Source organism: Schistocerca nitens, chromosome 3 (genome assembly GCF_023898315.1).
Source record: "Schistocerca nitens isolate TAMUIC-IGC-003100 chromosome 3, iqSchNite1.1, whole genome shotgun sequence".
Lineage (NCBI taxonomy): Eukaryota > Metazoa > Arthropoda > Insecta > Orthoptera > Acrididae > Schistocerca > Schistocerca nitens.
The window spans coordinates 213,355,027-213,379,919 of NC_064616.1; the positions used below are offsets into that span (position 1 = coordinate 213,355,027).

General features: G+C 38.8%; 1 protein-coding gene across 1 annotated transcript in view; it reads right to left on the reverse strand.

Annotated features, from left to right (window-relative positions):
* Positions 1-852: 852 nt before the first annotated feature.
* Positions 853-24,893, reverse strand: part of LOC126248167 (RNA-binding protein with serine-rich domain 1-like) — a 103,484-nt gene continuing 79,443 nt past the window's right edge. The window contains exons 7-9 of the mRNA XM_049948925.1: positions 22,968-23,212; positions 11,508-11,634; positions 853-2,576 (exon numbers count right to left, since the gene is read on the reverse strand). Coding sequence (XP_049804882.1) covers positions 2,438-2,576; positions 11,508-11,634; positions 22,968-23,212 — 511 coding nt within the window. The 3' untranslated portion in view covers positions 853-2,437. The remainder of the gene's footprint in view (positions 2,577-11,507; positions 11,635-22,967; positions 23,213-24,893) is intronic.

Genomic DNA, 24,893 nt, shown 5'->3' on the forward strand with positions numbered 1-24,893 from the left:
TGAGAAGCAAATGTTAAGCTTTAGAAAAAAATTAGTAATACACGAATAAATGCTTTGGGATAATATTCATGGGACTTGGCATGTAACACACTAACATAATGACTGTAAACTGTGAGTTATGTTGTACCCGGCATTCTGGTCTCTGGTGTCAGCTACAGGAACTATGACGCATGTCAATACAAAAACAATCTTATTCAAAAACACACAGTCAGTAGGTCATGGATGTTGGAAACAAGTACAACAAAAATGTAAGTGTCTTGGAAATTAATTTTCATTTCCACAGTGAGAATAAGCTCACATACATTTACATATGTTGTTGTAGAAACAAAATTTTAAAATGTTATTACTAACTGTAATACAAACAAAATTTTTGTATTTATGACAGACCTTGAAACATCACAAAATGCAATGGATTGGCCTTACACAACAAAGTGGAAAAGAGAGGTGTGATGCTCTGTGTATGTACACTTTGAGAAGTGGGTATGGCATCTAAATAACGAAACCCAAATTCTGCATGACTGGCACTTTATCTTGAATCACTGCCTGGTACTGAATGGTTTGAAATGCATTCTGAGCAAGTGAAGATTAAGTCTTTCACAGCTTGAATACATCTAACTTGCTGCAGTTCCGTCAGTAAATACGCACATTTTTAACACATTCCTTGCTACTTATCAAAACCTACAACTGAGTTTTATTCATTTAAACAAAATCCATTTTTTAAGTGAATGCATAAATTTTCTTCATTCCATTATATGACATAAAACTGAAACATAAACTGAACTGCAGTATATTACCTATGTAGCATAAAGTACGAACTGTGCATTAATACAGTACTTCAAGTATCACACACAATTTGCTAATTTGTTATTTTCCCTTTTTAGTATTAGCAAAATATTACAGTTTGGTGCAAATACATAACCACAGTATGCCACAGCCCTCAAGTCAATGTGCATTGATCATACAGGCATTTGACATTTACTTTATTTTATTTGGATGGCACTATGCATTTAGGGCACATTAAACCACAATTTTCAGTCACGTGAGTTGCTTATGATACTCATTCTTTTGTCCCTTCCCTGAAAAGCAATTCTCGGAAAATTCCAGCACACAGAGGAGGGATGAAAAGATTTATGTTTTCCATTTTTAGAATTTCATTTTCAGTTCTGGAAAAATAAGTTTACTGTAGGATTATCATCACACATTTAATTTAAATATAAATTAAAAACATCACAAACACAATCAAATTCTAAAAATAAATAAGACTGTAAGAAACACATTATTTCTACAGAACACTGGACATATTCATAACCCTACAGTTATAATCACATTCAGTAACTGGACACTGGTTTGACACGAACAACATTTATGTAGCAAGTGGACACTGGTTTGACACGAACAACAATTATGTAGCAAGTGGACACTGGTTTGACACGAACAACAATTGTACAGGCAGGTAACTTTAAATGAATCCTCATGCTTCCTCACATTTATTACTTTCTTTATATATGACAGTAATTTACAACCACTAAAACAATAAATTATCTGATTGTGCTGTTCACTCCAACAATCATGAAAATCCCACTAGTAAGATATTACCTACGTGCAAAAAGTTATAGCATAATTCCAATACTTGGGCCTTAAAATAAATCTTCAATACACTTTGGTTTCCTAAATGTACTCTACAACATCAATGATAAGATGCAAAAAAAATTCAGAAAGTATACATACAATTATAGGCAAGCCTTTCATCTCACTTCATTCACAAATTGGAATGAAAGCTGATGAAATTTGTACTATGTACCCATTTAACATGTACTAGATGGAGACTTTGAAATGACAGCAAATGGAAACGAGCTAATGTGGGTGAAAATGTTCTAACATACACCAGTAACTTTTCGAAATGCATGCCCCATCCATTTCTGAAGTCTCACTCCAGATTCTTCTGAAGTCTCACTCCAGATTCTACGAGAAATCAAACACTAATCGTGATTACATTATTCAGTCACAAATTGTACAGTCCTTATTCTAGCCAACCACTTCTCACGTTGATGTGATCTGAAATAGTTACCAACACAGGATCATTATCTGATAAGTTATCCATGCATTTTTAAACTTACTCTTCCTCCTAATGATAGAAGCTCCTAACCTTTAAATGCTTTCCTAATTTTACTACCAACACTAATTTCTATTGCTCTAAAAACCATTTGCACCCACAAACTGGTTTCCACCAGAATAAGCTTTTTAGCCTCCTGTCATTGCTTCAGTTTCATGCAATAATCAATTTGGCAATTATGTTTTGGCCTGTTTCCTGTCATTCCCAGTTTTTGGCAAAAGCATCTCCTTGATAGTATTATTTTTTCTCCTAAATACTGAAAGTGTCCTAACAATCTACACATGTAACACATTATGTACACCAAGAGCTTCTTTACAAACAAAATCAGTGTGAACTACTGGAGCTTGAATAACTGTACCGCCTGCGACGAATAGGTGTTCGAGAACGAGATCTGGAGCGGTAAGGTCGCCGACGAGGTGGACTTCTCCGGCGTGGCGGTGGTGGAGGTGAACGACGCCGATACCTGTGACACAATGATACAATATAACTGTAGCTTTTGTTTTTATTTAGAATAAGTATAATATTAAAGCTCATATAGGGTAGATCAACACATGTTGTAAAAAGATCATCCATTATGGCCTCATTTAAAATTAGTAGGAAGAGGTGGAGAAAAAGAAGAAATTTTCTCAACATGGCATTGCTCAACAAGTACACTCTTGACTCAACAAGATTCGATTTTTTATCTAATCGAATGGAGGCGATGACATCTACAGTGACTATTTCTTTCTACCGAATCAAATTTTCAGGTTAAGGAACAGGAATAAATCATTTGGGACTAAATAACATAAATAAATTTATGTAAAACAGATTTTAACCTCAATTGATGTATTTGCCCTGTTGTGAAAATGCAAATTCTGGTGTGTCTCTCTCTCTCTCTCTCAAAGAAACAACTGCTCTTTCAGACTATCTTATAATGAACCACAGTATAGGCCAGTTACGACTTATTCGCCAACATCATGCCTTGGGAAATCTAGAAAGCAACTCCTTTTTTTCTACTCAACAAACAAGTCTTTTCCCATGGTACTGATGTTGTTTGGTTTCTGGGCAGTTAAAATGGATCCAAGTTTCACACATGGTTATGAATTTGCCCAAAATATTGCTAGGAATTTGAAGTAAAACGTTACAAATCTTTGTTCTGAAATGTTGTTCTACATCCCAATTTAGGTCGGTCAATCACCAATAATGTGGCATCTGATAAGGACATGATTTTTCCACATCCATTCTTTTCATGAAGAAATCATTCACCTTACCTTTTTTTTTACTTCTGTACCCACATTTAAACTGATTAAATCAGAAAAACAAGGTCAGCGAAATAAAAGTGTTCTGAGATGAGTTTCCAATATTTTGTGGCAATGTAATCTAAATAGCACTATGAGGATTAGAAAACTACATGAAACGAGTACAAACCCCAGAAAAAAATGCTTAAATAGAAGATAAACTGCACAAAAGTCTAACAAAGTTACAACCACAATTAGCTGTGCCATGGGTATTGAAGAGATTGTTATGGCAAAACACCATCAAAAAGAATCTGCAGCTTTATCATTGCATGTTTTCTGTTGGTGCACAGCTTAAAGCTTCCAGACCAACCTGTGTATGGTCATTTCTGACAGAAGTTACTGACTGAAATGGTATCAGGACATCTGGTTTGTCAGTTTACATTTCTTCACATGAGACTTGGCTTAGACTGTTTGGGTACACTGATTCACAGCACAAGCAACATTCTGCCTCAGAAAATTATAATCAGACTGTTGAGCAGCAACTGCATACCAGTATTGTTAAGACTAGTGTTTGGTATACTATTTGTGTGCCAGCTGTGTTCTGGCCACCCCTTAAATAGTCTCAATACCAGGTCTCAGTCCAACTGATTGTATTGAGAAGTTAAATTATGTACCAGATTGGGATTCCAACCCAGATCCCTGCTTTTTACAGGTCGTGAGCTACCAACGACAACACCTGAACATGGTTTCAGGACTAACCAAAAGCTTCAACTTGTCACAAGCTCTTCCTCCTGAGACAGCAGATAAACAAAACTTCCAGCAGATGCTCGTCTCACAGCATTGTGGGAGAGTTTCTGCAGAGTTTGGAAGAAACGGTGAGTGTAAAAAAGCAGGCTGGAACTATTCACTTGTTCTTCTTCCATTCCTAATAATAATAACAATAACAATAATGTATTTTTCCCTTTACTTCATCTCATTTTTTAATTTTGAATAACGCATATAAGATAACTACTTAAAACAGTTAATCTCTCATTGAAGTTGAAATCCATAAAGTTTTATTGTTCATAAGATGATTTCATGATAGCTGAAGGTATGAACCTGATTTACACAAAAATAATTTTTACGAGTAAATATTCTTAAATTGAAGATCCGTATAAATATATACAGAAAGCTAGAAAGTAACTATGAATGCAGAAATATACCTCATCTGAATGCCCTTCAGTTTCTGTTTTCAGTAAAAACCATTTTTTCTTCAAAAACTTTCTATATCAAAAGTTGTTCATAGTTAAAGTTTTCATCTTCTAGACGGTCCCACTTTTAACAAGTGCAGTTTCCACCTAGTCTTGTAACACTTATTTTTCTGATAACAAAAATGTCCACTTTCATTAGGAGACCTTGTGAGATCGATCCAGAAAATTACATATTATGGTCCATTTTTGGTGATAACTGGGAATTCCCTTGGGAGTATACATAGTGTTCAACAAATAGTACATACAGTTTTGTCAATTTTACAGTTACCCATTTCATAGTTAAGCCAGATTACTTCCTGCATCACAGCAACTCTATTTCAACTTCTTTTGCTAGCATTCTTGTACTAAAGTAAAACCTAATAGCAAATTTCAATAATTATTCATAAGCTCTTCTAAAAAGTAGGAGTGCTGGACAATTAACCTGGCAGTCCCTGTATAGTTATCAACACGCAAACAATAGAAAGTTAGTCCACGAGTAATGTTCATTTTGGTAATACCACTGTGCTGTGAATAGCTACATGAATTTTTCTGTGTGTTGTGTTTTTGTCAGGAGTTTATACAAAAAATATATTAGAAATATGCTGCTGCTATATACATTACCTTAGAAAAGCTTTTCACCCAAATAACACATATGTCAATACAGGTGTAAAAGCATCAGGTTAATTAGTGCAATGTTGCATCCATCATTTCATACTTATTATTAACCCAAAATTACAGCAAGACACTGGACACTAAAAGTGCAGCTACCGAGGGAAAGCAATCAAAGGTGAAGCACACCACAGAAGCAGCTTGTGAAAAGCTGAATCAGCTAACAAAAGATGTGGGCAAGAGATCTTTCAACACATGTAGCGATATGGGGTGGAGTGCAATCCTGCATAAAAGTCGTACCTTCCAGCAGGTGTTTATAGGTCAGGCTAGGGATGATGTGATTCCGTAACATACTGGCATACTACCTTGCACCCTCATGCTGACAGTTTGGAAAGCACCACGCCACATTTCCCCAAAGAAAGCAACATCTGTTGGCCAGTTTTTCCACTCTTTTTTGGTTTCAATAACATCCCACGTCATTTCAGACATTATTCCGTGAATTAGTGTGTTTTAAAATGTTAACGGACTTTTGAGTCACTCTATATAGCCTGAATTGAACCATGAGGATTTAAGCTATGCACAAAATATTGTGGCAGAGCATGCATGTGTAGGAGCAAGCAAAGGGTATTCTGGGCATTTGTTACAAATTCTCTTCAAGAACAAATAATTTTCAGACATACATTTACATAGACTTCTCTTACAAGGAACTCAAAGAGTGCAAGGTTGCAAGTTCAGTCTCTAGTAAGGGTCATTTGAAAGTGTTGTGTTAACAATTATGACAGGAGAAATATTGGCTTCTAATGACTCACCACGTGCATCAGGAGGGTGTGACAGAAAATGAGTGTCCGGGAGATGCAGAGATCACCCTCCTATAGGACGTATGTATTACCATTTCACAAAATGGACATGTGAAACAGGTAAATTTTGTAGCTGAAGCATTGAAGCTTTATTTTGGCGCAACAAATTGTAGAAACATTTGTGTGTGAAACTAAACATTATCCTGCAGATTTTATTCAGAAACAGACTGTTATCCAACAGTGTTCTAGGCTTTGTAACTTGGTAGATGTTGATGCAGATGATCTTTATGTTTTTTCTTGGCACTGCAGATGTTGATAGAAGTTATTCAGAAGCCATCCATAAAAATACTATTTTAGCAAGCATCCACTTTTTAACATGCCACTTTTTACCGGGCTATGCACTAAGACAAATCTGAACTACTTTGTATATCCCTTCATTTTGTAACGAGGAACTGCATGCATTTGAGGGAAACAAAAGGTTGTTCAAGTTGGCTTAATCATTCAGCACTTGAACGATACATTTAAAAATTCATACGGCATGGGAGAAATCATGTCTGTGGATGAACCTAGAGATCTGTGAATCATCCACAGGATATTTGTGGCAATTTGTTATTTATACAGCAATTCCACAGAGATGGAAACAAAATTTCTTTCTGTAGTTACCCTGAAAACAAGTCAGGTTGTCATAAAACTTCTTGACATAATTGATGGTTACAATGTCTATGTCTGAAGGACATTATATTGTGAAGGTTCAGATACTGAATAAGCACAGACATTGTAACCATCAATGATGTATCCATGACTCAATGGGCTAAAATGATGTTACAATATTTGTCTCCCACTGCAGGAATCGCAAATTGTGTGAGCATAAGCGTTGTGTCTATGTGACATACGGAAGTTTGGATTGGTCATGAAATTGGGCTTGAATAGCCGAAGTGGTTAAGGCGACCCCTGGCGTACAGCAGGAAATCTGGATCCGGCACGAATTTCCATGTGTTGCAAACAGCTGACATCAGTAATAGTCGCAGAATATGAATCTGTTTCATAATAAAACTTGTCAAGCCTCTTTTCGACTTAGGCCATATGCTCTGGATGGGCAATTACTACAACAGCATGCTTTTGTGTCACTTTATGAAGAAAGAGGTGTAAATGTAGCTGACACACTTCGACTGAGTAGTAAGAATGTACCTGGTGTCTTGAAAAGTGCAATACTCGATAAAGTTGAACGCATGGGGAGTTCCTATTGACCTGACAGCAAGAGAGATCTTTGCTTTAGAATTTCTTGCTCACATGGAAGTGGACAATGATTGGTCGTGGAAGATTTTGTGGACAGACAAAGCCCACTTCCATCTGACAGGATAAGTCAATACACAGAATTGTGGAATATGGCAACGAAAAATCCACACGCAAATCAACCAGTACCACTTCATCCTGACAGGGTCACAGTGTGGCGCGGGTTTACAGCATCATTTATTATAGGGCCACATTTTTTCGAAGAGAGACGTGCTTCCGGTCCTGTTACCTGTACCGTCACTGGTAAGCACAAATGAGTGTCTTTTGCACAACCACGTCATTCGAGCTCTCTAACAGTGCGGAAGTGTGGAGGGGATCATTTTTATGCAAGATGGCGCACCTCCGCACATTGCAAATCCAGTTAAGCAGCTGCTAAAGCACCATTTCGGAAATGCTAGAATTATCAGCCACCATTTCCCTACAGCCTGGCCGTCCCGATGATCACCTGATCTTAATTTGCGTTGGGTTGGGTTGTTTGGGAAAGGAGACCAGACAGCGAGGTCATCGGATTAGGAAAGGACGGGAAAGGAAGTCGGCCGTGCCCTTTGAAAGGAACCATCCCGGCATTTGCCTGGAGCGATTTAGGGAAATCACGGAAAACCTAAATCAGGATGACTGGACGCAGGATTGAACCATCATCCTCCTGAATGCGAGTCCAGTGTCTAAACGGAAAACCTAAATCAGGATGACCGGACGCGGGATTGAACCGTCGTCCTCCCGAATGCGAGTCCAGTGTCTAACCACTGCGCCACCTCGCTCGGTTTAATTTGTGTGACTTCTGGCTGTGGGGCTATCAGAAAGATGTTGTGTTCAGTATTCTGATTGCAAACTTAGCTGCATTGAAGGCACACAATACACAACACATTCTGAACATGACCCTGGAAACACTTCGATCATGTTGTTTCTTGATTTCACCTTGTTGCAGAAAACGGTGGACAGCATACCGAACGTGATTTGCGCCAGTCACGTGGAAATTAATAATCCAATTTGATTTTGATTGATATTTCTTATGCAATTTTTGGTCTCAGGACAATTAAAAACCGATTTTTCCCATCCGATGTGATATGACCTTGTCGTGGTGGATGTGCTTTCATAACTAAGGCCACATCCTACAAGTGACAGAAACGACCAACAGCGCGCGACAGCTTCAGGCAACAAAACACAACCACCGGTATAGTTACGGAAGTGTCCTACGTGAGCGACATCTATGTCACTGCCTGTCTCCCGCTGCAACTGGCGACATTTGAATTCAAACGTATTTGAACCTTGTTGCTGTAGCACATGTGACTGAGAGCGACGACCATGGGTCTTCTCAGCAAAGCAATGGAGCGGATGCGACGGCAGCTATGAGATACTTATCATCCAATTTTAAGAAAACAAATTTGAATCTTCCGCATCTTATAGCTTGATATCTTTAAACAATAAAGTGCTGAATTTATTTTCATTATTCGTCATAGTTAATGTGCTGCATGAAATTGAGTACATGGCTGCACGAAATCTTTAAGAATTTGCAGAGGTAAAATCACATTGCGTAGACTTTCCGTGCAGTTCATTTAAGGCCATACATTATTGCGTATGAAATGTAACTAATACATCTAAATTGTATTTAAAGCTGAGACCGGAATGACATCTCTTTTCATTCTTGAGACATTGGTTGCTGTATTGACACACCTTTCCTGCGCTTCAGGAATCAAGTGGTAGTAAAAATCGTCGCATCTCATAAATGGTTCAAGATATCGAAACAACGATTTTTGAAGATGACAGCACACAGAAAGGACTATTTTATCATATGATTAACACTCGATACATTTTTGTAAATGCGTGAGTAGAGCAAAAACAAGACTCTTCATAAATTACACCATGAGGTTTTGTCCAAATTTTCATAGCCAAACAAAGGGAGAGAAACAGGTAAACGAGGTACCAAAGTGACCAGTGTGAGGTCTAGTTTTGCATGAAAATATTTAACTGCTTGAAAGTAATCAGGGTAATTAACAAAAGCTTAATTAATGAGTTGAGGAAAAATTGAAATATTTCTCGAAAAGCTGCTGCCAAGCTATGTAAATGAAGTGTCAAAAATTTCATCTGTTCAAGGCAGTTAAAAAGATACATTGGTGCGGTATTTAAATGTCAAAAAGGCTTTCTTCGAATCAAGTAAATTAGGAAGGCAAACAAAGCGTCAGTAAGATCAAGCTTCCTGAGAAAAAAAAAAAAAAAAAAAAAAAAAAAAGAAGAAGAAGAAGAAGGAAATCAGTCAAATATTTAATGAAATGATTTGTGAAAAAGAAATAAGTAGATTAGAGAAACGTTATGTGTGTCTTTGAATGATGCTCGAAATCATGAACAGAAAATGAGGTGCACCAAATGTTTCCATAATATTTTTCATTTCATACTTTTAGACAAATCATTACACCAAACGTTTGCCTTTCTTTTCTAAAATTTTGTATGCCTTACTTTTACAGACTATTTAGATTAATTGAAACGCTTGTCCTTAACACTGACTGCTGATGAATTAGAGTTCGCAACATCAAATATCTATAAAATTTCATGGTTCATTGAATTTATTAAGAATTTAATTTGTGTGATATACTAGGATAGGTGTGTAAACACTTAAAGATAAAGTTCTTTGGCAAGACCTCAAAAATATACTTAGCAATGCAGTGCAAACAGTATCCATAAAACTTAGTATACAGAATTGTAACTGTGTCAGTTAAAGTGTATGTAGAACCCAGGATCGAACCGAGGAACCTTTTGGAGTACGTCATCTCCAACTGCGATGCTATCGTTACACCACACCTACACATTGTTTTTGGTTGTCAATTTGTGTATCTATGTGTATATGTAGGGTAGTTAGTCAAGTAGTCAAGTCATTCTTCCGCATTTATTGGCTGATCATATAAAAAACATTCATATTTGATTTATTGATGAGGTAGTCAAATGCTCCTCTGCTCATTCATGTGTATTCGAAGAATTTGTCTGGTGATCTTCATAGTTGATGATATTTATGAAATTCTCCATTTTCACTTTATTTTCTTAAGTAAACCTAATTTTGTAGCGTTGCTCTCCAGCTACAGTATTCCACAGTTTGGGGGTGCCGATTTATAGAAAACTCAGTTTGTATATTTTGCTAACAGTATAACACCTGTACACCCATGCACACTGAGTAGTACAGCTTGTTTAACGCCAAACATACACCTTAGGCATTGTTGTACGATTCATTTGTCATTTGTAGTCAACCACTATTAAATTATGATGCTTGCAGCACCATCTATTGCTACATTTTGTAACTATTTATTTTTCTTCTGCCATATGTTTTTCCCCTTCTCTGATGATATTCCGTTGCAATTTGATGTCATTCTACCAGTGGTGTTGCAGTTTGAAAGTTTAACTTTAATTATAATCACCATGTATACAAATATGTGTGAAATATGTCAAATATATTGCAAAGCGTTTGATGTGTGTATGTGGGCAAAAAGTCACAAGAGAAGTGATGAAATACGTTTAGGGTTACAAACTTTGATACTTTCTGTGCAAGAGTAAGGTTAAATTGTGGATAGTGTAGGCTATTTTCGTTCCTAGTGTTATACTTATGAATGCTACTATTAGTTTCAAACCATACCTGATTCTTCACAACAAGCATAAGAAAGTCAATGTCTTTTGAAATTGTCATTTGTACGCCTAACTTTTTAATAGTTGCTTGGACACCTGGTGATGCCCTTACAACACACTTCTGTGCAATGATTACTTTCTGCACATGTGTGAAATTGTCCCAAAAAATTATTCCACATGACAATGAATGGAATTATGCATAGCAAGCTAATTATCTAACACTTTGATCACATAAATCAGCAATTAAACACAGAGAAAATGTTGATGAAGATCTATAAATTATAGACTGTAATAAATGACTTCTATTCAAGTTCTGATCAATATACACACCCAAAAACTTTGAACAGTCGGTTTTATATATTTCCTTTTCCTCATGCAGTATTGTTATTGTTGATTATATATAGTGAGAATGGTTGAATAAAGAAATCAATACGCAAAGGGGAAAAAGAAAACGAACAGAAAGCGAAAGAGTTGTTTTTTCATGGAAATATTCCATTACATCAGAACCTACAGCTGTGATTTCTGGCACTTGTATAATACATTAATTGTAAGTACTGAATCTCTACATACAATAACGCTTCCAGAGAACAATTACAACATTTCAGTAGTTGTTATATACATTACTTCACTGTTCAATGTTCACCTTGGTGGTGTACGAGGCCAACGATGCACAGGTCTACGCGGAGGAGGACTGCGACGAGGTGGAGGTGGTCTTGGTTTGGGTGGCATCAGCACCAGAGCAGCAGTGATCTCCTGGCCATCTATCTGACCTGTAAATTTTAAAATATAATCCCAAGATGAATTACATAATTTACAAACAAGCACAAAAATGTTATTGATCTGATAACAATCTATGTTTTAAATAGAATTCAGAATGAAAAATGATGAAATAGAGTAGCAGAAATTGAAGCATTATAAACAGCAACAATTGCTACAGATAGTTACTGCAATGATAACAATGGAGGAGGAGGAGGAGGAGGAGGAGGAGGACAATAGATATAAGTGAGATGGGACAAAAAAAATAAATCACCAAAGAAAAAATGGAGAAGACAAGAAAAGAAAAGAGAAGCAGAAAAGATGATGAAGACAACAACCGTTCATCTCCATCACCACCATCATCAGCTTCTTCTGCTACACATAGAGTGCTGCGTTATCACCTTTTGGACAGCAAGCATGTGTGTGATACAGCAATACCAGCTCTTGAGGCATCCGTTCTAATTAGCAGCATAACTTGCAGTAGCTGCACCTGCAAGTCTGGGCTGTACAGTTAATTGTTCTGCTTGGATCTAAACATCAACTAGCTTTTTACTTGAATATTCTACTTCCTTTTGTCTTTGCAAGAGCTACGTTCACATTTAGTTTTCAAAAGTACACATGGCTATGGCTTGTGACCCGCTGTGGTGTCTTGCTGGAGGAGTTAGCTGCTATCTGGAAGCTGAGTTGGCAACAACCTACCAGCTTAATAAGCCCAATGTGAATTGTACTGGTGATGGAGTGGTAGGACTAGTCCTCTCTCGGCATGCCAGTTATTTCTGTTATCAGTTTAGTCTGCAAGATAACCCCAATTTAACAAGCAGTTGTCTGAAACTTCCTGACAAATTAAAACTCTGTGCTGGACCGAGACTCGAACTCAGGACATGTACTGGCAGAATTGAAGCTGTGAGGACGGGTCATGAGTCATGCTTGGGTAGCTCAGTTGGTAGAGCACTTGCCCGCGAAAGGCAAAGGTCTGAGTTCGATTCTCAGTCTGGCACACAGTTTTAATCTGTCAGGAAGTTTCATATCAGTGCACACTCCACTGCAGAGTGAAAATCTGATTCTTCAAGCAGTTATTTGATGGTGAATGGTGGACTGTGCCCAGACCCATGACCATTTAATGGGGAATGTTATAAGTGGTAAATAGCTAAAAGAACAGCCTTGTATTTATAATGAAAAATTTCAGGGACTGCCTTCAGTAGAAGGGTCAGAGGAAAAAAAAAATCAGGTAAATCACTTTTTTTTTTTAATTGAGTTATTGCTACAGTTCAATTCAGATTAATTATACACTGCTGTTGTGAGGGAAAACCACCTCACATGTTCAGAGATATTAGCATTCAATGTTTTGCTGTGAGGGAAAAGAACCATGTGAGTCAATTTTTCAGGGGAAAGAAGCAGGCAAGTTAGTTGTGACTCATCCGGCCACAACAGTGTAGAGCAAACAATTCTTATGTAAAATCTCTCCCATCATCCCCCCACCCAGTCAATTGGAGGCACAGAAAAAACAAAAAGGTGGCTACTTGCATAGTTTGCAAAAAATGGAGTCCTGCCAAATATAGCAACCAATGCCATTTACTTTAAGCACCAACATTTGATATATTTGTTCAATATCCATGTTCTTTTTCACTTCACCACTCGTGCCTTGAATCAGGACATTGAAGAGCTCATACAGGGTGTCATAGGAAGACTGGTCAATATTCAGGGATATGACAAGAACAATCATTTGAAGTAAAAAGGTCTAGTAAATATGGGCTCTAAAATGCATACTTTAAGGGCTATAAGAACTTGTTCAGTAGAAGAGATTTGTTTTACAATAGCAAAGATGAACAGGTGCTAAATGGCTCTTAAGATATGCCTTTTACAGCTCATGCTTATTGCACTTTCTTGGTGTGAATGTCAGATCCATGAGTATAGACAATTTCTCCTGGGACATCCTGTATACTTACAAGGGAACCTCCCTATCGCACCCCCTTCAGATTTAGTTATAAGTTGGCACAGTGGATAGGCCTTGAAAAACTGAACACAGATCAATCGAGAAAACAGGAAGAAGTTGTGTGGAACAATGAAAAAAATAAGCAAAATATACAAACTGAGTAGTCCATATGCAATATATACAACATCAACGATAGTTTGTGCTCAGGAGCGCCGTGGTCCCGTGGTTAGCGTGAGCAGCTGTGGAACGAGAGGTCCTTGGTTCAAGTCTTCCCTTGAGTGAAAAGTTTACTTTCTTTATTTTCGCAAAGTTATGATCTGTCCGTTCGTTCATTCACGTCTCTGTTCACTGTAATAAGTTTAGTGTCTGTGTTTTGCGACCGCACCGCAAAACCGTGCGATTAGTAGACGAAAGGACGTGCCTCTCCAATGGGAACTGAAAACATTTGATCGCAAGGTCACAGGTCAACCGATTCCTCCACAGGAAAACACGTCTGATATATTCTATACGACACTGGTGGCAGCATGTGTGTCACATGACAGGAATTTGTTGTCGACCCACCTAACTTGTACACTTGGCGAATGGGTAAAAAGATTCTTCTGCCTTGCTCGATTTAGGTTTTCTTGTGGATACATACTACGGCGCAGTTATCTCGCATCGGACGGACGGACGGACAGATAATCATTGTCTGAAAATAAAAAATTAAAATTTTTACTCGAGGGAAGACTTGAACCAAGGTCCTCTCGTTCCGTAGCTGCTCATACTAACCACGAGACCACGGCGCTCCTGAGCTCAGAGTACCTTTGATATTGCCTGTCTTGCACATGGACTACTCAGTTTGTATATTTTGCTTATTTTTTTCATAGTTCCACACAACTTCTTCCTGTTTTCTCGATTGATCTGTGTTCAGTTTTTCAAGGCCTATCCACTGTGCCAAGTTATAACTAAATCTGAGGGGGGTGCGATGGGGAGGTTTCCTTGTTAGTAATTCTGCTGGATGGTCAAAATAAAAATTTCATAAAGTTTCCATCCATTCATTATGTAACTGTCAATCAAATTAATGGCCTGAAGAAGATGACAATTACATCCCATGTGTGTGGCCCTGGAAACACCTCACAATTTCTAAGAACAGATAAAAGAATCGAGATGTAAGCCATCTCCTTTGACTGTGGTCATTGTTAATCAAGAAAAGGAAAACACTGTTTGACTCCAAGTATGCTGCAAAATGCCCTTTCAAAACACACCCTATTAACATAATATCATCTGAATCCAGCCACTGTAAGAATGCTGAAATATCAAACAACGTATTACAGAAAAATGCAAAATGACATCATAGGGACACTATGACAATGTCAACCAGCAGACAGGCTGTCTGAACTGCCCATATCTCTTTATAATGGTATGTAACTGCAGAATTCCTTACTTACCTATTCTACATCAGCTCTGCAGTTATCTTCTGTTCGAGGTAATCTAATGTCAACAATTCTGATCTTTTTTCTAGATCTCCTCCCAATTTCCAACCTAAAATGTAAAGATTTGCAAAACCTGAAGAAGTTTTGCCATCCTGATGCTATGGAATTCTTCAGTCATCTGCTCCACAGCTACATATAGGTGATGTGAGTACAATCGCTGCTTTATCACACGCAAGAATTTCTTTACTCATGGTTATTATGGAATTATTGCTCGGTTTACCTTTTTCTTTCCTCTTATAGAGTGACATTGACTGCATTTTGAGAAATTACTTCATTCTAGGAACACTCCAAATGCCAGTAACCCATTTCCACATTTGATGCCCTCAGGATGTTTAATGTAGGAAACAAAAGTGCCACAAGTTCTTATATAATGATGTAATCACAGTTCAAACATTAAAATTGCCTTTTCTCAAGTTTCATAAAAATTGACTTCCCTCGTTCCTCCAGTGGCCCTTCCATTGGTAATGAGACAGATCTAGCAGGCCTTGCCTCTAAAGGTGCAATACTGAGTACCGCACAATAAATTTGACTGACTGAGATTGGTATTGACGATTTGCACAATATATTGAAAACGACTGCAGAGCTTTAAAAATATTTATAGAGGGTGCTCTAAAATTCCCATCACAAACTTCTAGGACTTGTAGAGGGAACTAAGGAGATAATATTTTAAATTGGAAACCACATCCAGAAACGTACCATTTCCACACTACGACTATTTGGAAATGTGTTGGTAACGCGGCCACTTTTACAAGTAATTCATTAGTTATGGCCCAGAACATCACTTGTTTTATAATTTCACTCATTGATAATCAAAGAAACAAAAAGGAAACTTAATCAGTTTTCGCAAGCACTATTGTTTACAGCTAAAATTTTTTTGGCATTTTCAAAGGAGAATTAGCACTCTGATCCACTACGAAAAAAGAGGAGGAGGAAATTAGTGTTTAATGTCCCGTCGACAACGAGGTCATTAGAGACGGAGCGCAAGCTCGGGTGAGGGAAGGATGGGGAAGGAAATCGGCCGTGCCCTTTCAAAGGAACCATCCCGGCATTTGCCTGAAGCGATTTAGGGAAATCACGGAAAACCTAAATCAGGATGGCCGGAGACGGGATTGAACCGTCGTCCTCCCGAATGCGAGTCCAGTGTGCTAACCATTGCGCCACCTCGCTCGGTGATCCACTACGAGGTAGGTTCAATGTGGCAATCACTAAGTTCAATGCACACATTGTATCTATGAATGATAATCTGGTACACACCATCTATCACACCTGGTGTCTGCACAATCTGTCCTGCAGTGACCACAAACTCATGCCACCAGATCTTGTTCTGTCTCTACAGGAGTCTTATAAACCAAACTTTCCATTCAACCCCACAGGAAAAAGTCCAGAGGAGTCAAATCCGGTGATCATGGAGGCTATGCAACTGGGCCACATCAGCCTATCCATCTTTGTCTGAATCGTTGGTTCAGATGTTTCTGAACACGATGTGAAATGCGAGTGGATGCACTGTCTTGCTGAAACCACCTGTCTTGACAGACATTCAGTAGCACAAAATCCAACAAAATGCTCAGTACTTGTTGTCGGAAGGCCAAGTAGATGTTACCCATAAGCTTAGGTCGAAGCATGTACGGCCCATTACCTGACCATACAGAATACCTGCCTACACAATGATACCAAATCTGTGTGGTAATCAATGGACATGAATGGCATGTCGGTTTTCATCTGCCTAGACCTGGCTGTTTCCAGACTTTAGAACACAATCCCTAGTAAATTTACATTCATGTGTGAAGAGAATGTGTCAAGGAAATACTACAGGCTCATTGAAGCAGCAGCGCAGAAACTGCATACAAAACTCAACACGTGGTGCAAAATCGGATGGCATTAGTGACTGTACCTTTTGGATGTGGTATGGATGTAATTGTTGCTCATGCAGAACATACCAAATGGTGCTGGGAGCGACATCAACTGCACATGTAATTGTTCATGTATCATTGATAGGTTCTCTTCTACTTAATGCAGTACGGCCTCTTCCAATTCAGATGTGGAGGCATCTGCTTGGAGCACCACAGTCACAATTGCTGACAGTGAAAGTATCCCATTCTCAAAACTGTTGTGTAATTTTGGTGAAAAGAGTACGCAGCAGAGTTTAATGGTGTGGATAATGATCTTGATAAAGGTGACGAGTAGCTCTTCCAATACCATTAGCTTCACCGTACCAAGGGATCATGTTGGTATAGTTTGCAAATGTGTATTCAACCATGTTGCACTAACACTCACAGACACGTGAATGAGGCTCAAACCAGGTCAGAAGGGTACCACAAACATCAAATGACGTCAGCTAATCCACAGTAAGTGACACCCCCACCCCATGACTACCCTGTTTTATTCTTCATACCTACCTTGTGAACATGTTTTGAAATGGCTGTAACACAGAAATTGTACGTTACTGGACATGGGTTCCCAGTCCCCTCTACAAGTCCTAGAAGTTTGTAAGGGGAAATTTAGAGCTCCCTGCATAAAAGCACCATGCTGTACTTTGAAATACCTGAGTGATCAGGAAACACCAGATACCTCATTTTCCACAACAGCAGAGGAAACTGAATATCATGGCAGTAAGCAGACATGGTTATTTTACTTCTAAGTTCTCAGAACTGACAAATAACATCAGGTCGGCCACCCATTGAGCGTACATGTTTATTTTTCTTGCAGAAGTTTTCAGAGTACAGACATAAGATCATGCAGGCTTTCTATCACTAATCAGTATATAACATTTTTATTCCATCTGCATCAGTTGTTACATTAGAGAAATACATAGAACACACCACACATAAATTACACAGTTCACTTATTTAGTTTGTAAATAGTTGTTGTCATGATTTGCAAATTTATGCTGCTTGACTTGCATCTTTTTAGATTTGTTTCTTCGCTCATTCCGCATAATTTCTGCTCATGTTTGGCAAGGCAAGCAGTTCAATCACAATACATACAAGTTCCACATTGCTGAGTGCCAATATGTTCACTATGATGGCCGAGTTCTGACTGATGCTTCCAGACATAAGAAGATAATTTCTTTTCAACCTCCAATCAGTCCAGAAACTAAAACTACAATGAAAATACTGTCAAAGCTTTGTGGAGTTGTGTTGTGCAATAGCTCTAGTATACCTGTCAATCGTGTCACGTCACACTTTTCGGTTGTGGCTGCAAAGTGAACACATAAAGATACCTAGAAAATAGTCTCTCCTGTCACGTGTGAAGTCTTCTTGAGGTGTTTCGTCTGATTTCACGCAGCCCACATAATGTAACTGTCCTGAGTTTACTGTTTGATGAGCATTTCCAGCCACATATTACAGGTAAAACAAAGACACTCCTGTAGTGGTTTTGACAAGAAGTGTTTGGTTACCAACCACACAGACTGGATATGGCTTCCTGTGATTTTCATCTCTTTTGCTCACACGAACTGTTGGCTATGAGGACATAATTTTGGCACAGACAGTGAGCTACAGACCAGCAAAGGATATTGGTGAAAATAAAAGGTGGCTGCTGCCTTCTATAATAAGGGTATTGGAAAGTTGGTACCACACTACAACAAATGTCCAAATCAGACTGGCAACTGTGTACAGAAGCAGATAGAAGATGTAGCTAAATCTTTCAAATTATTTTCACTGTGGTTTCCATTTCACAAACAATCAGAAGAAAAAAAAATAACCCTCATGCAATATTATTGTTTCAATAATATTGAGCATGAAAGAGCCACTTAAGAAACATTTCATGCCTCCTGGCTAAAAATTCATGCCTCCTGGCTAAAAACAAGACTACAACTTTAAGAGTGTTACCAATGAGAAAACTATTATTGATCCTGATGTTATTCCATGGACAATGGTAGCCAAAGGTAAAACAATCAAACTACTTAGCAGACCAACGTTTAGTACAAATCTGACAAATGGACAACAAATGCGGTTCGATGTAAGTCTGCATGCTTTTGTGATCTTTGTTACTGAAACTAGAATCTTCTAGTTATAAGTCGGCATCATATTCCCCTTCAAGCTGTTCCATTAATATTCAGCATTTCAGTTACTCTGCTGGGATCTTCTTCAGGAATCTTTAGGTGTCCAATGGTTGGGTGAACACTGCTGAAAACTAGTGTTGTATTCTCTTATAAAAGGAAGTTTTCCTGCATTTGTTCCACACAAATTGAGTTACTGGGTAAAATTATGCAGGATAATAGTTTTAATGTCTACAATGGTTATACTGACTAGCAGGCAGAGACTTTCGTTGAGTGCCTTTAGATCAGGTCCGTGTGGTGCACCAGTAGTAGGTACACTGGGCTTGCTAGATAGAGCAGATACCGATGTACGGTATCTGGCAAATGGCTTTAAAGTATTGTGCAGCTCACCAACCTGTCACTTGCTATCTATGAAGCTACTGATGATGCGCCATAACAGAAAAACTATAACCATCTTGCATTACTACCTTCAACTACACTTTCAGAGTTCCCTCTTGGTACTAGGGATTTGGTTCATGACAACTTCTACTTGTTTCTTGTTTTTAGTTCTTCTACGAATCTACATTGGCACTCTACTTGCTGGGTGGGTTGTCTCAATCGGGCATTTCGTGCTAGTCTTCCCCACTTCATCTTGTGATTTACACAGCTTCGCTGTTCTATGCAGATCACCAGGCACGAGTGTTTCTATTGTGACTGAAGAAAACTATTTTATGAGGCATATTGAACAGCGAGCATTAAGTAATGTATTACTTTAGCCTTATTGTGGACGACACATTTTGCTATATGGCTGCACAGTAAAGAAGAGATCCAGAGATTCCAGATCCAGAGTTTCTTAGATAGCATTGGGACAATCACTAAGATAATGTTGGGAGGCGGGGGGGTCGGAGGTGGGGGGTGGGGGGTGGGGGGTGGAAAAAAGTGCTAAGAAGGGCAGCTCATTTTGTATTGTCATGAAATAGGGGAGAGAGTGCCATGCATAAGATATGCAAAATGGGATGGCAATCATTAAAACAGAGGCATTTCTCATTGCAGTAATGTCTTCTTATGAAATTTCAATTAACAACTTTCTCCTCAGACCATGAAAATATTTTGTTGGTGCCCTCCTACATAGAGAGAAATGATCTTCATGATGAAATAAGAGAAATTGGCACTCACACAGGAAGATTTAAGTGACTGTCTTCCCCCACGTTCTGTTCGAGAGTGGAACGGTAGAAAAATATGAGGGGTGTTCAATAAGTAATGCAACACTTTTTTCTGAAAGCAGGTTGTTTTTATTCAGGATTCCAATACACCATATTATTCTCCACTCTTTTCACTACAAAACCCTATTTTTCAACATAATTTCTGTTCAATGTGATGGCCTTACACCACCTTATTGGGAGGCCCTGTATGTCTGCACGGTAATACTCTATTGGTCAACAACGGAGCCAACAGCTTGCTGCATTAATAACTGCATTTTCTTCGGAAGAAAGGTGGTGTGGACGTCACAACACAGACTGCCATTTTGTTTCCGGTTTGAAGTGATGAACCCATGTTTCATCGCCTGTGAAGTTGCTCAGTAAAAAATTGTCATTGTTAGCCTTGTAATGTGCAAGCAATTCTGCACAGATGGTCCTTTGTTGCTCTTTATGGTCTTCTGTTTTAAACCGAGCAAGGTGGCGCAGTGGCTAGAACACTGGACTTGCATTTGGGAGGACGACAGTTCAATCCCGCGTCCGGCCATCCAGATTTAGGTTTTCCGTGATTTCCCTAAATTGTTCCAGACAAATTCCGAGATGGTTCCTTTGAAAGGGCACAGCCGACTTCCTTCCCCGTCCTTCCCTAATCCAATGAGACCGATGACCTTGCTGTCTGGTCTCCTCCTCCAAACAACCCCAACTCTTCAGGCACTCAGCAGGCACACACCTTTGAGTACCCCAACAGGTGGACGAGTGTGTCAGTACTACCAAGAGATGTCCAGCTGTGCAATGAGGGCTTGATTGTGATGCATCGATCGCTTCGAACGAGTGTATCTGCACGTTCCAACATAGCAGGAGCCACCCAGCATGCGGAAGATCAGACAGGTTTGCATGATCTGGTTGTGATGATGACAGACTCCTCACAAAATGACTCACTGTGCTTTTCTTCACTGCGAGGCCTCCATAGACATTCTGCAATCACCTATGAATATCTGCGATCCTCTGGATTTCCACTGAAAGAAACTCAGTGACAGCTCTTTGCTTAGAATGCACACCTGCATTACAGATGCCATTTTGAAAAAATACATTTTTCAGTTAATACAAAATATGACTTTTCTCTAACCTACAATAGAAGCACCTGGTCATCTCCCCACTGTAGGAGTCTATGAAGTGACACATGGCTGCGGCAGACTGTGTATAGCAGTGGTAGTCAACCTGGTCCCTACTGCCCACTAATGGCATTCCAGCTTTCAGGGTATGTGGTAGGCAGTTAAAGATACTTTCTTTACATTTCTATAAAATTTTGATATAAAGTATTTGGTATGTAATTATTATATGCTTTAACTAGCTGCAACTCCTCTTTATAAATTTTATAATGTAAAGTTACTCCCCTACTTTAAAAGACACCATTACTATAGAACTGGTGGGTGGTTAGAAAATTTTAGTACTAACAGAGATACAAAAGTGGGCGGTAGGTACAAAAGATTAACTACCCCTAGTGTATAAGCAAAACTGGGAGAACAATTTAAAAAATTATTAAAGACAATGAATGCTATATGTGATTAAAACAAAAAGTATATCTACTGTTGTGAAATACCAACAAGAGCTGCAACCAGGGTCCAGATTTTAATAACGTATGAATGCTTGCCAAAGAATACAACATTTATAGAAGGAAAGTCAGAGACGCAGCTGAGATCTGTAAGAATGAATATAATTGGAATAGAGGTGACAGCTATAGGCTTTCAGATTCATAGAAAGTAATTACTCAGCCACAGTGTGCAAAGAATAACAAACAGTTATCAGGAAGCAATCTTGGTAGCATGACAAAAATATTTTTGTGAACATACCTGCTCTCCTTTACCACGAGTTATCACAACTTATCCAATGATGATGGCTTACCAATATTAGCTCTTTGGGACAAGTGTAGAAAATATTCTTTTATAAGTGGGCACAACACTGGTTTTCATCAGTCACAGGCCAACAACTGAAGATTCCTGAGAAAGACCCCAAAAGTGGGGTCAAAACACTGGCTATCGAAGAATTTTGAAGAGGAACATGATGTGGTGTAATGATCCTGAGTACTTTACCTTCATCTATGGTTAAAGCTCAAAGACACCATAACTACATTTGGAGAATGTTGCAAAGACCAAGACAGCTACAAATGAGAATGTAGTGGTACTGACAGAGAAGACTTAATGGAAATTCATGCATCTGTAAGAAAAGCTATGCATGAACCCAACGACTTCCACAGTCAGATCCTGATGAAAGATCTAACAGAAAACACTTAGAAGTTCTGTTTCTATATAAAACTAATGAACAGACTGAAACTTTCCATCCAATTTCTTGTGTTAGTCTGCTGTTGAATATGTGAAATGTAAAGATGAATTATTACAGTATACATTTACATTATATTCACACATGAGGCTATGTGAATACCAATGTGTGTGACACACACACACACACACACACACACACACACACACACACAATATAAGAGATATGTAAATAATCATCCTTGGTACTGAAAAACATTTACGGCTAATTTAAGTGAACAAGGCACCAGGCCTTGATGGAATTACTGTTAGATTTTTAATATACTGTGGTATTACCACTACCACTACCACTCTCTCTCTCTCTCTCTCTCTCTCTCTCTGTGTGTGTGTGTGTGTGTGTGCGTGTGTGTGTGTGTGTGTGTGTGCGCGCGCGCGCGCGCGTGCGTGAGTGAGTGAGTGAGAGAGAGAGAGAGAGAGAGAAGTTTACTTACCACCAACCATATGCTTCATTGCACTTTCAGCCTCAGCAGGTGTTGCATATTCAACATACGCAAACCCCCTACCACACCCGGGGTGCAGTCTATCCATTGGAAATTCCACACTTTTTACATTTCCAAACGCCTGAAATATTTCATAGATATGCTCCCTTGTCACATTTCTTGTAAGTCGACCAATATGCAGCTTCGTGGGTTTTGGAGTAGGTGAGCGCTCTCTACGTTTACGTCTTCCTGGTGACCTGCAAAGGCATATAATCTCAAATAGGTAAACAGAAATTGCAAGTGGCCCCTGATTCAATTTCAAAGTTAATCATTAGCAAAATATTATATTTTCATGAAAACAGTTGCTAAAACTGATTACAGGGGAAAGGAAGAATAAAAGAACACACAATGAAAATGGAAGAACTTTGTGGTTTCACTGATTCATTCAATAACATGGTAATACAAAGTTCAAATTTCACTGTAGTATTATACTGCATTTGAGGCTTGTACTCAGAATTCCTGTTTCTGTTTTCCTATATGCCTAATTTTTCCACAATCTCATTAGCAATATAATGATTTGAATATAGACCTCAGTGGCCAGAGACAGTGGTCATGTGTTTCTGAGTTGTGCTTATATGAAGATGTGTTTTCTACTTTAGAAGAAGGTCTTTCGACCAAAAGCTCAAATGTATAACAGTCTTTTTGTTGTGCTTTTCTTTGACCAACATCTACTCTATATTGTGAGTAGTGACCTATCCTTTTCATAATATTGTTCTTATTCCATCCTGGATTTTCCATTGTTTGATACACAATTTAATAAAGGAGACTGTGTAAATTTGTGATAAAAATGACAAACATACGGGTGGAAGAAAATCATTTGCATTTTGCAAAAAGTGGATTTATATGTACTGCTGGACAAAAAAAAGTAAAGCACCCAAATGACATGGTCGAATATCACTGTAACTTTGTACACGTACACACCATTGACGAGTATGTAAGTGAGTAGATTGCAGCTCCTCGTAACAGGCAGAACGGCCACACAGAGAATTAGCGTTGTCCGTGTTTAGTGCCGTTATCACATTTGGTAGCGTATAGAAAGGGCACGAATGGCATCAGATGTCAGGGGAGTGATCACTGTGAAAGACGTGGAGATGCTGTGGATTCGTGCGAGACAGAATATGAAAGGTGCCTCATTATGAGTCTCCATTTGGCTGACTGGTTGAATTATGCAATATCCAGATTTGTCGAGCATTCAGATGTGACAGTGGCCCATTGTTGGACTGTATGAAAACATGAGGGCCAACACACTCATTGTCAACGTTCTGGTCGATTATGTCTGAGCACCACAAAGGAGGATCACCAGACCATGCAAAAGCACATTGCAACCCCTTCACACCTGCAAATGCCATCCGAGAACCAATAATGGACTCCCTGCAACATTCTGTGTCATCCCACACAATTGTTCAGAGATTAGCAGCAACCTGACTAGACATGCACAGGCTGCTGTTAATGCCTCTACACAGTGACTGGATATGGAGTTGTGCCATGACCAGAAAGCATGGACTGCTGACAAATGACATCGCACTGTGTTCAGCGATGAATCGCAGTTCTGCACTACCTCGGATACACACCTTTGGCAAGCATGTTGGCAACATGGAGAGAAGTCTCATCCTTTCAATGTTTCAGAGAGGCACAGCGAAGTTACTTCTCAAGTCACGGTGTGGGGAGCCTTCAGGTATGACTTCAGGTCACTGCAGTTAGTGACTGAGGGAGTTCTGATGGCACAACAGTATGTCACGGACATCCTGTATCCTCACGTGTTACTTCTTGTGTGACTGGATTGTGGTGCCATTTTTCAACAGGATAATGTTCGTCTGCACATGGCACTTGTCTCTATAGCTAGGTATACACATCAGAGTTATTCAGTCTCAGAGAGAT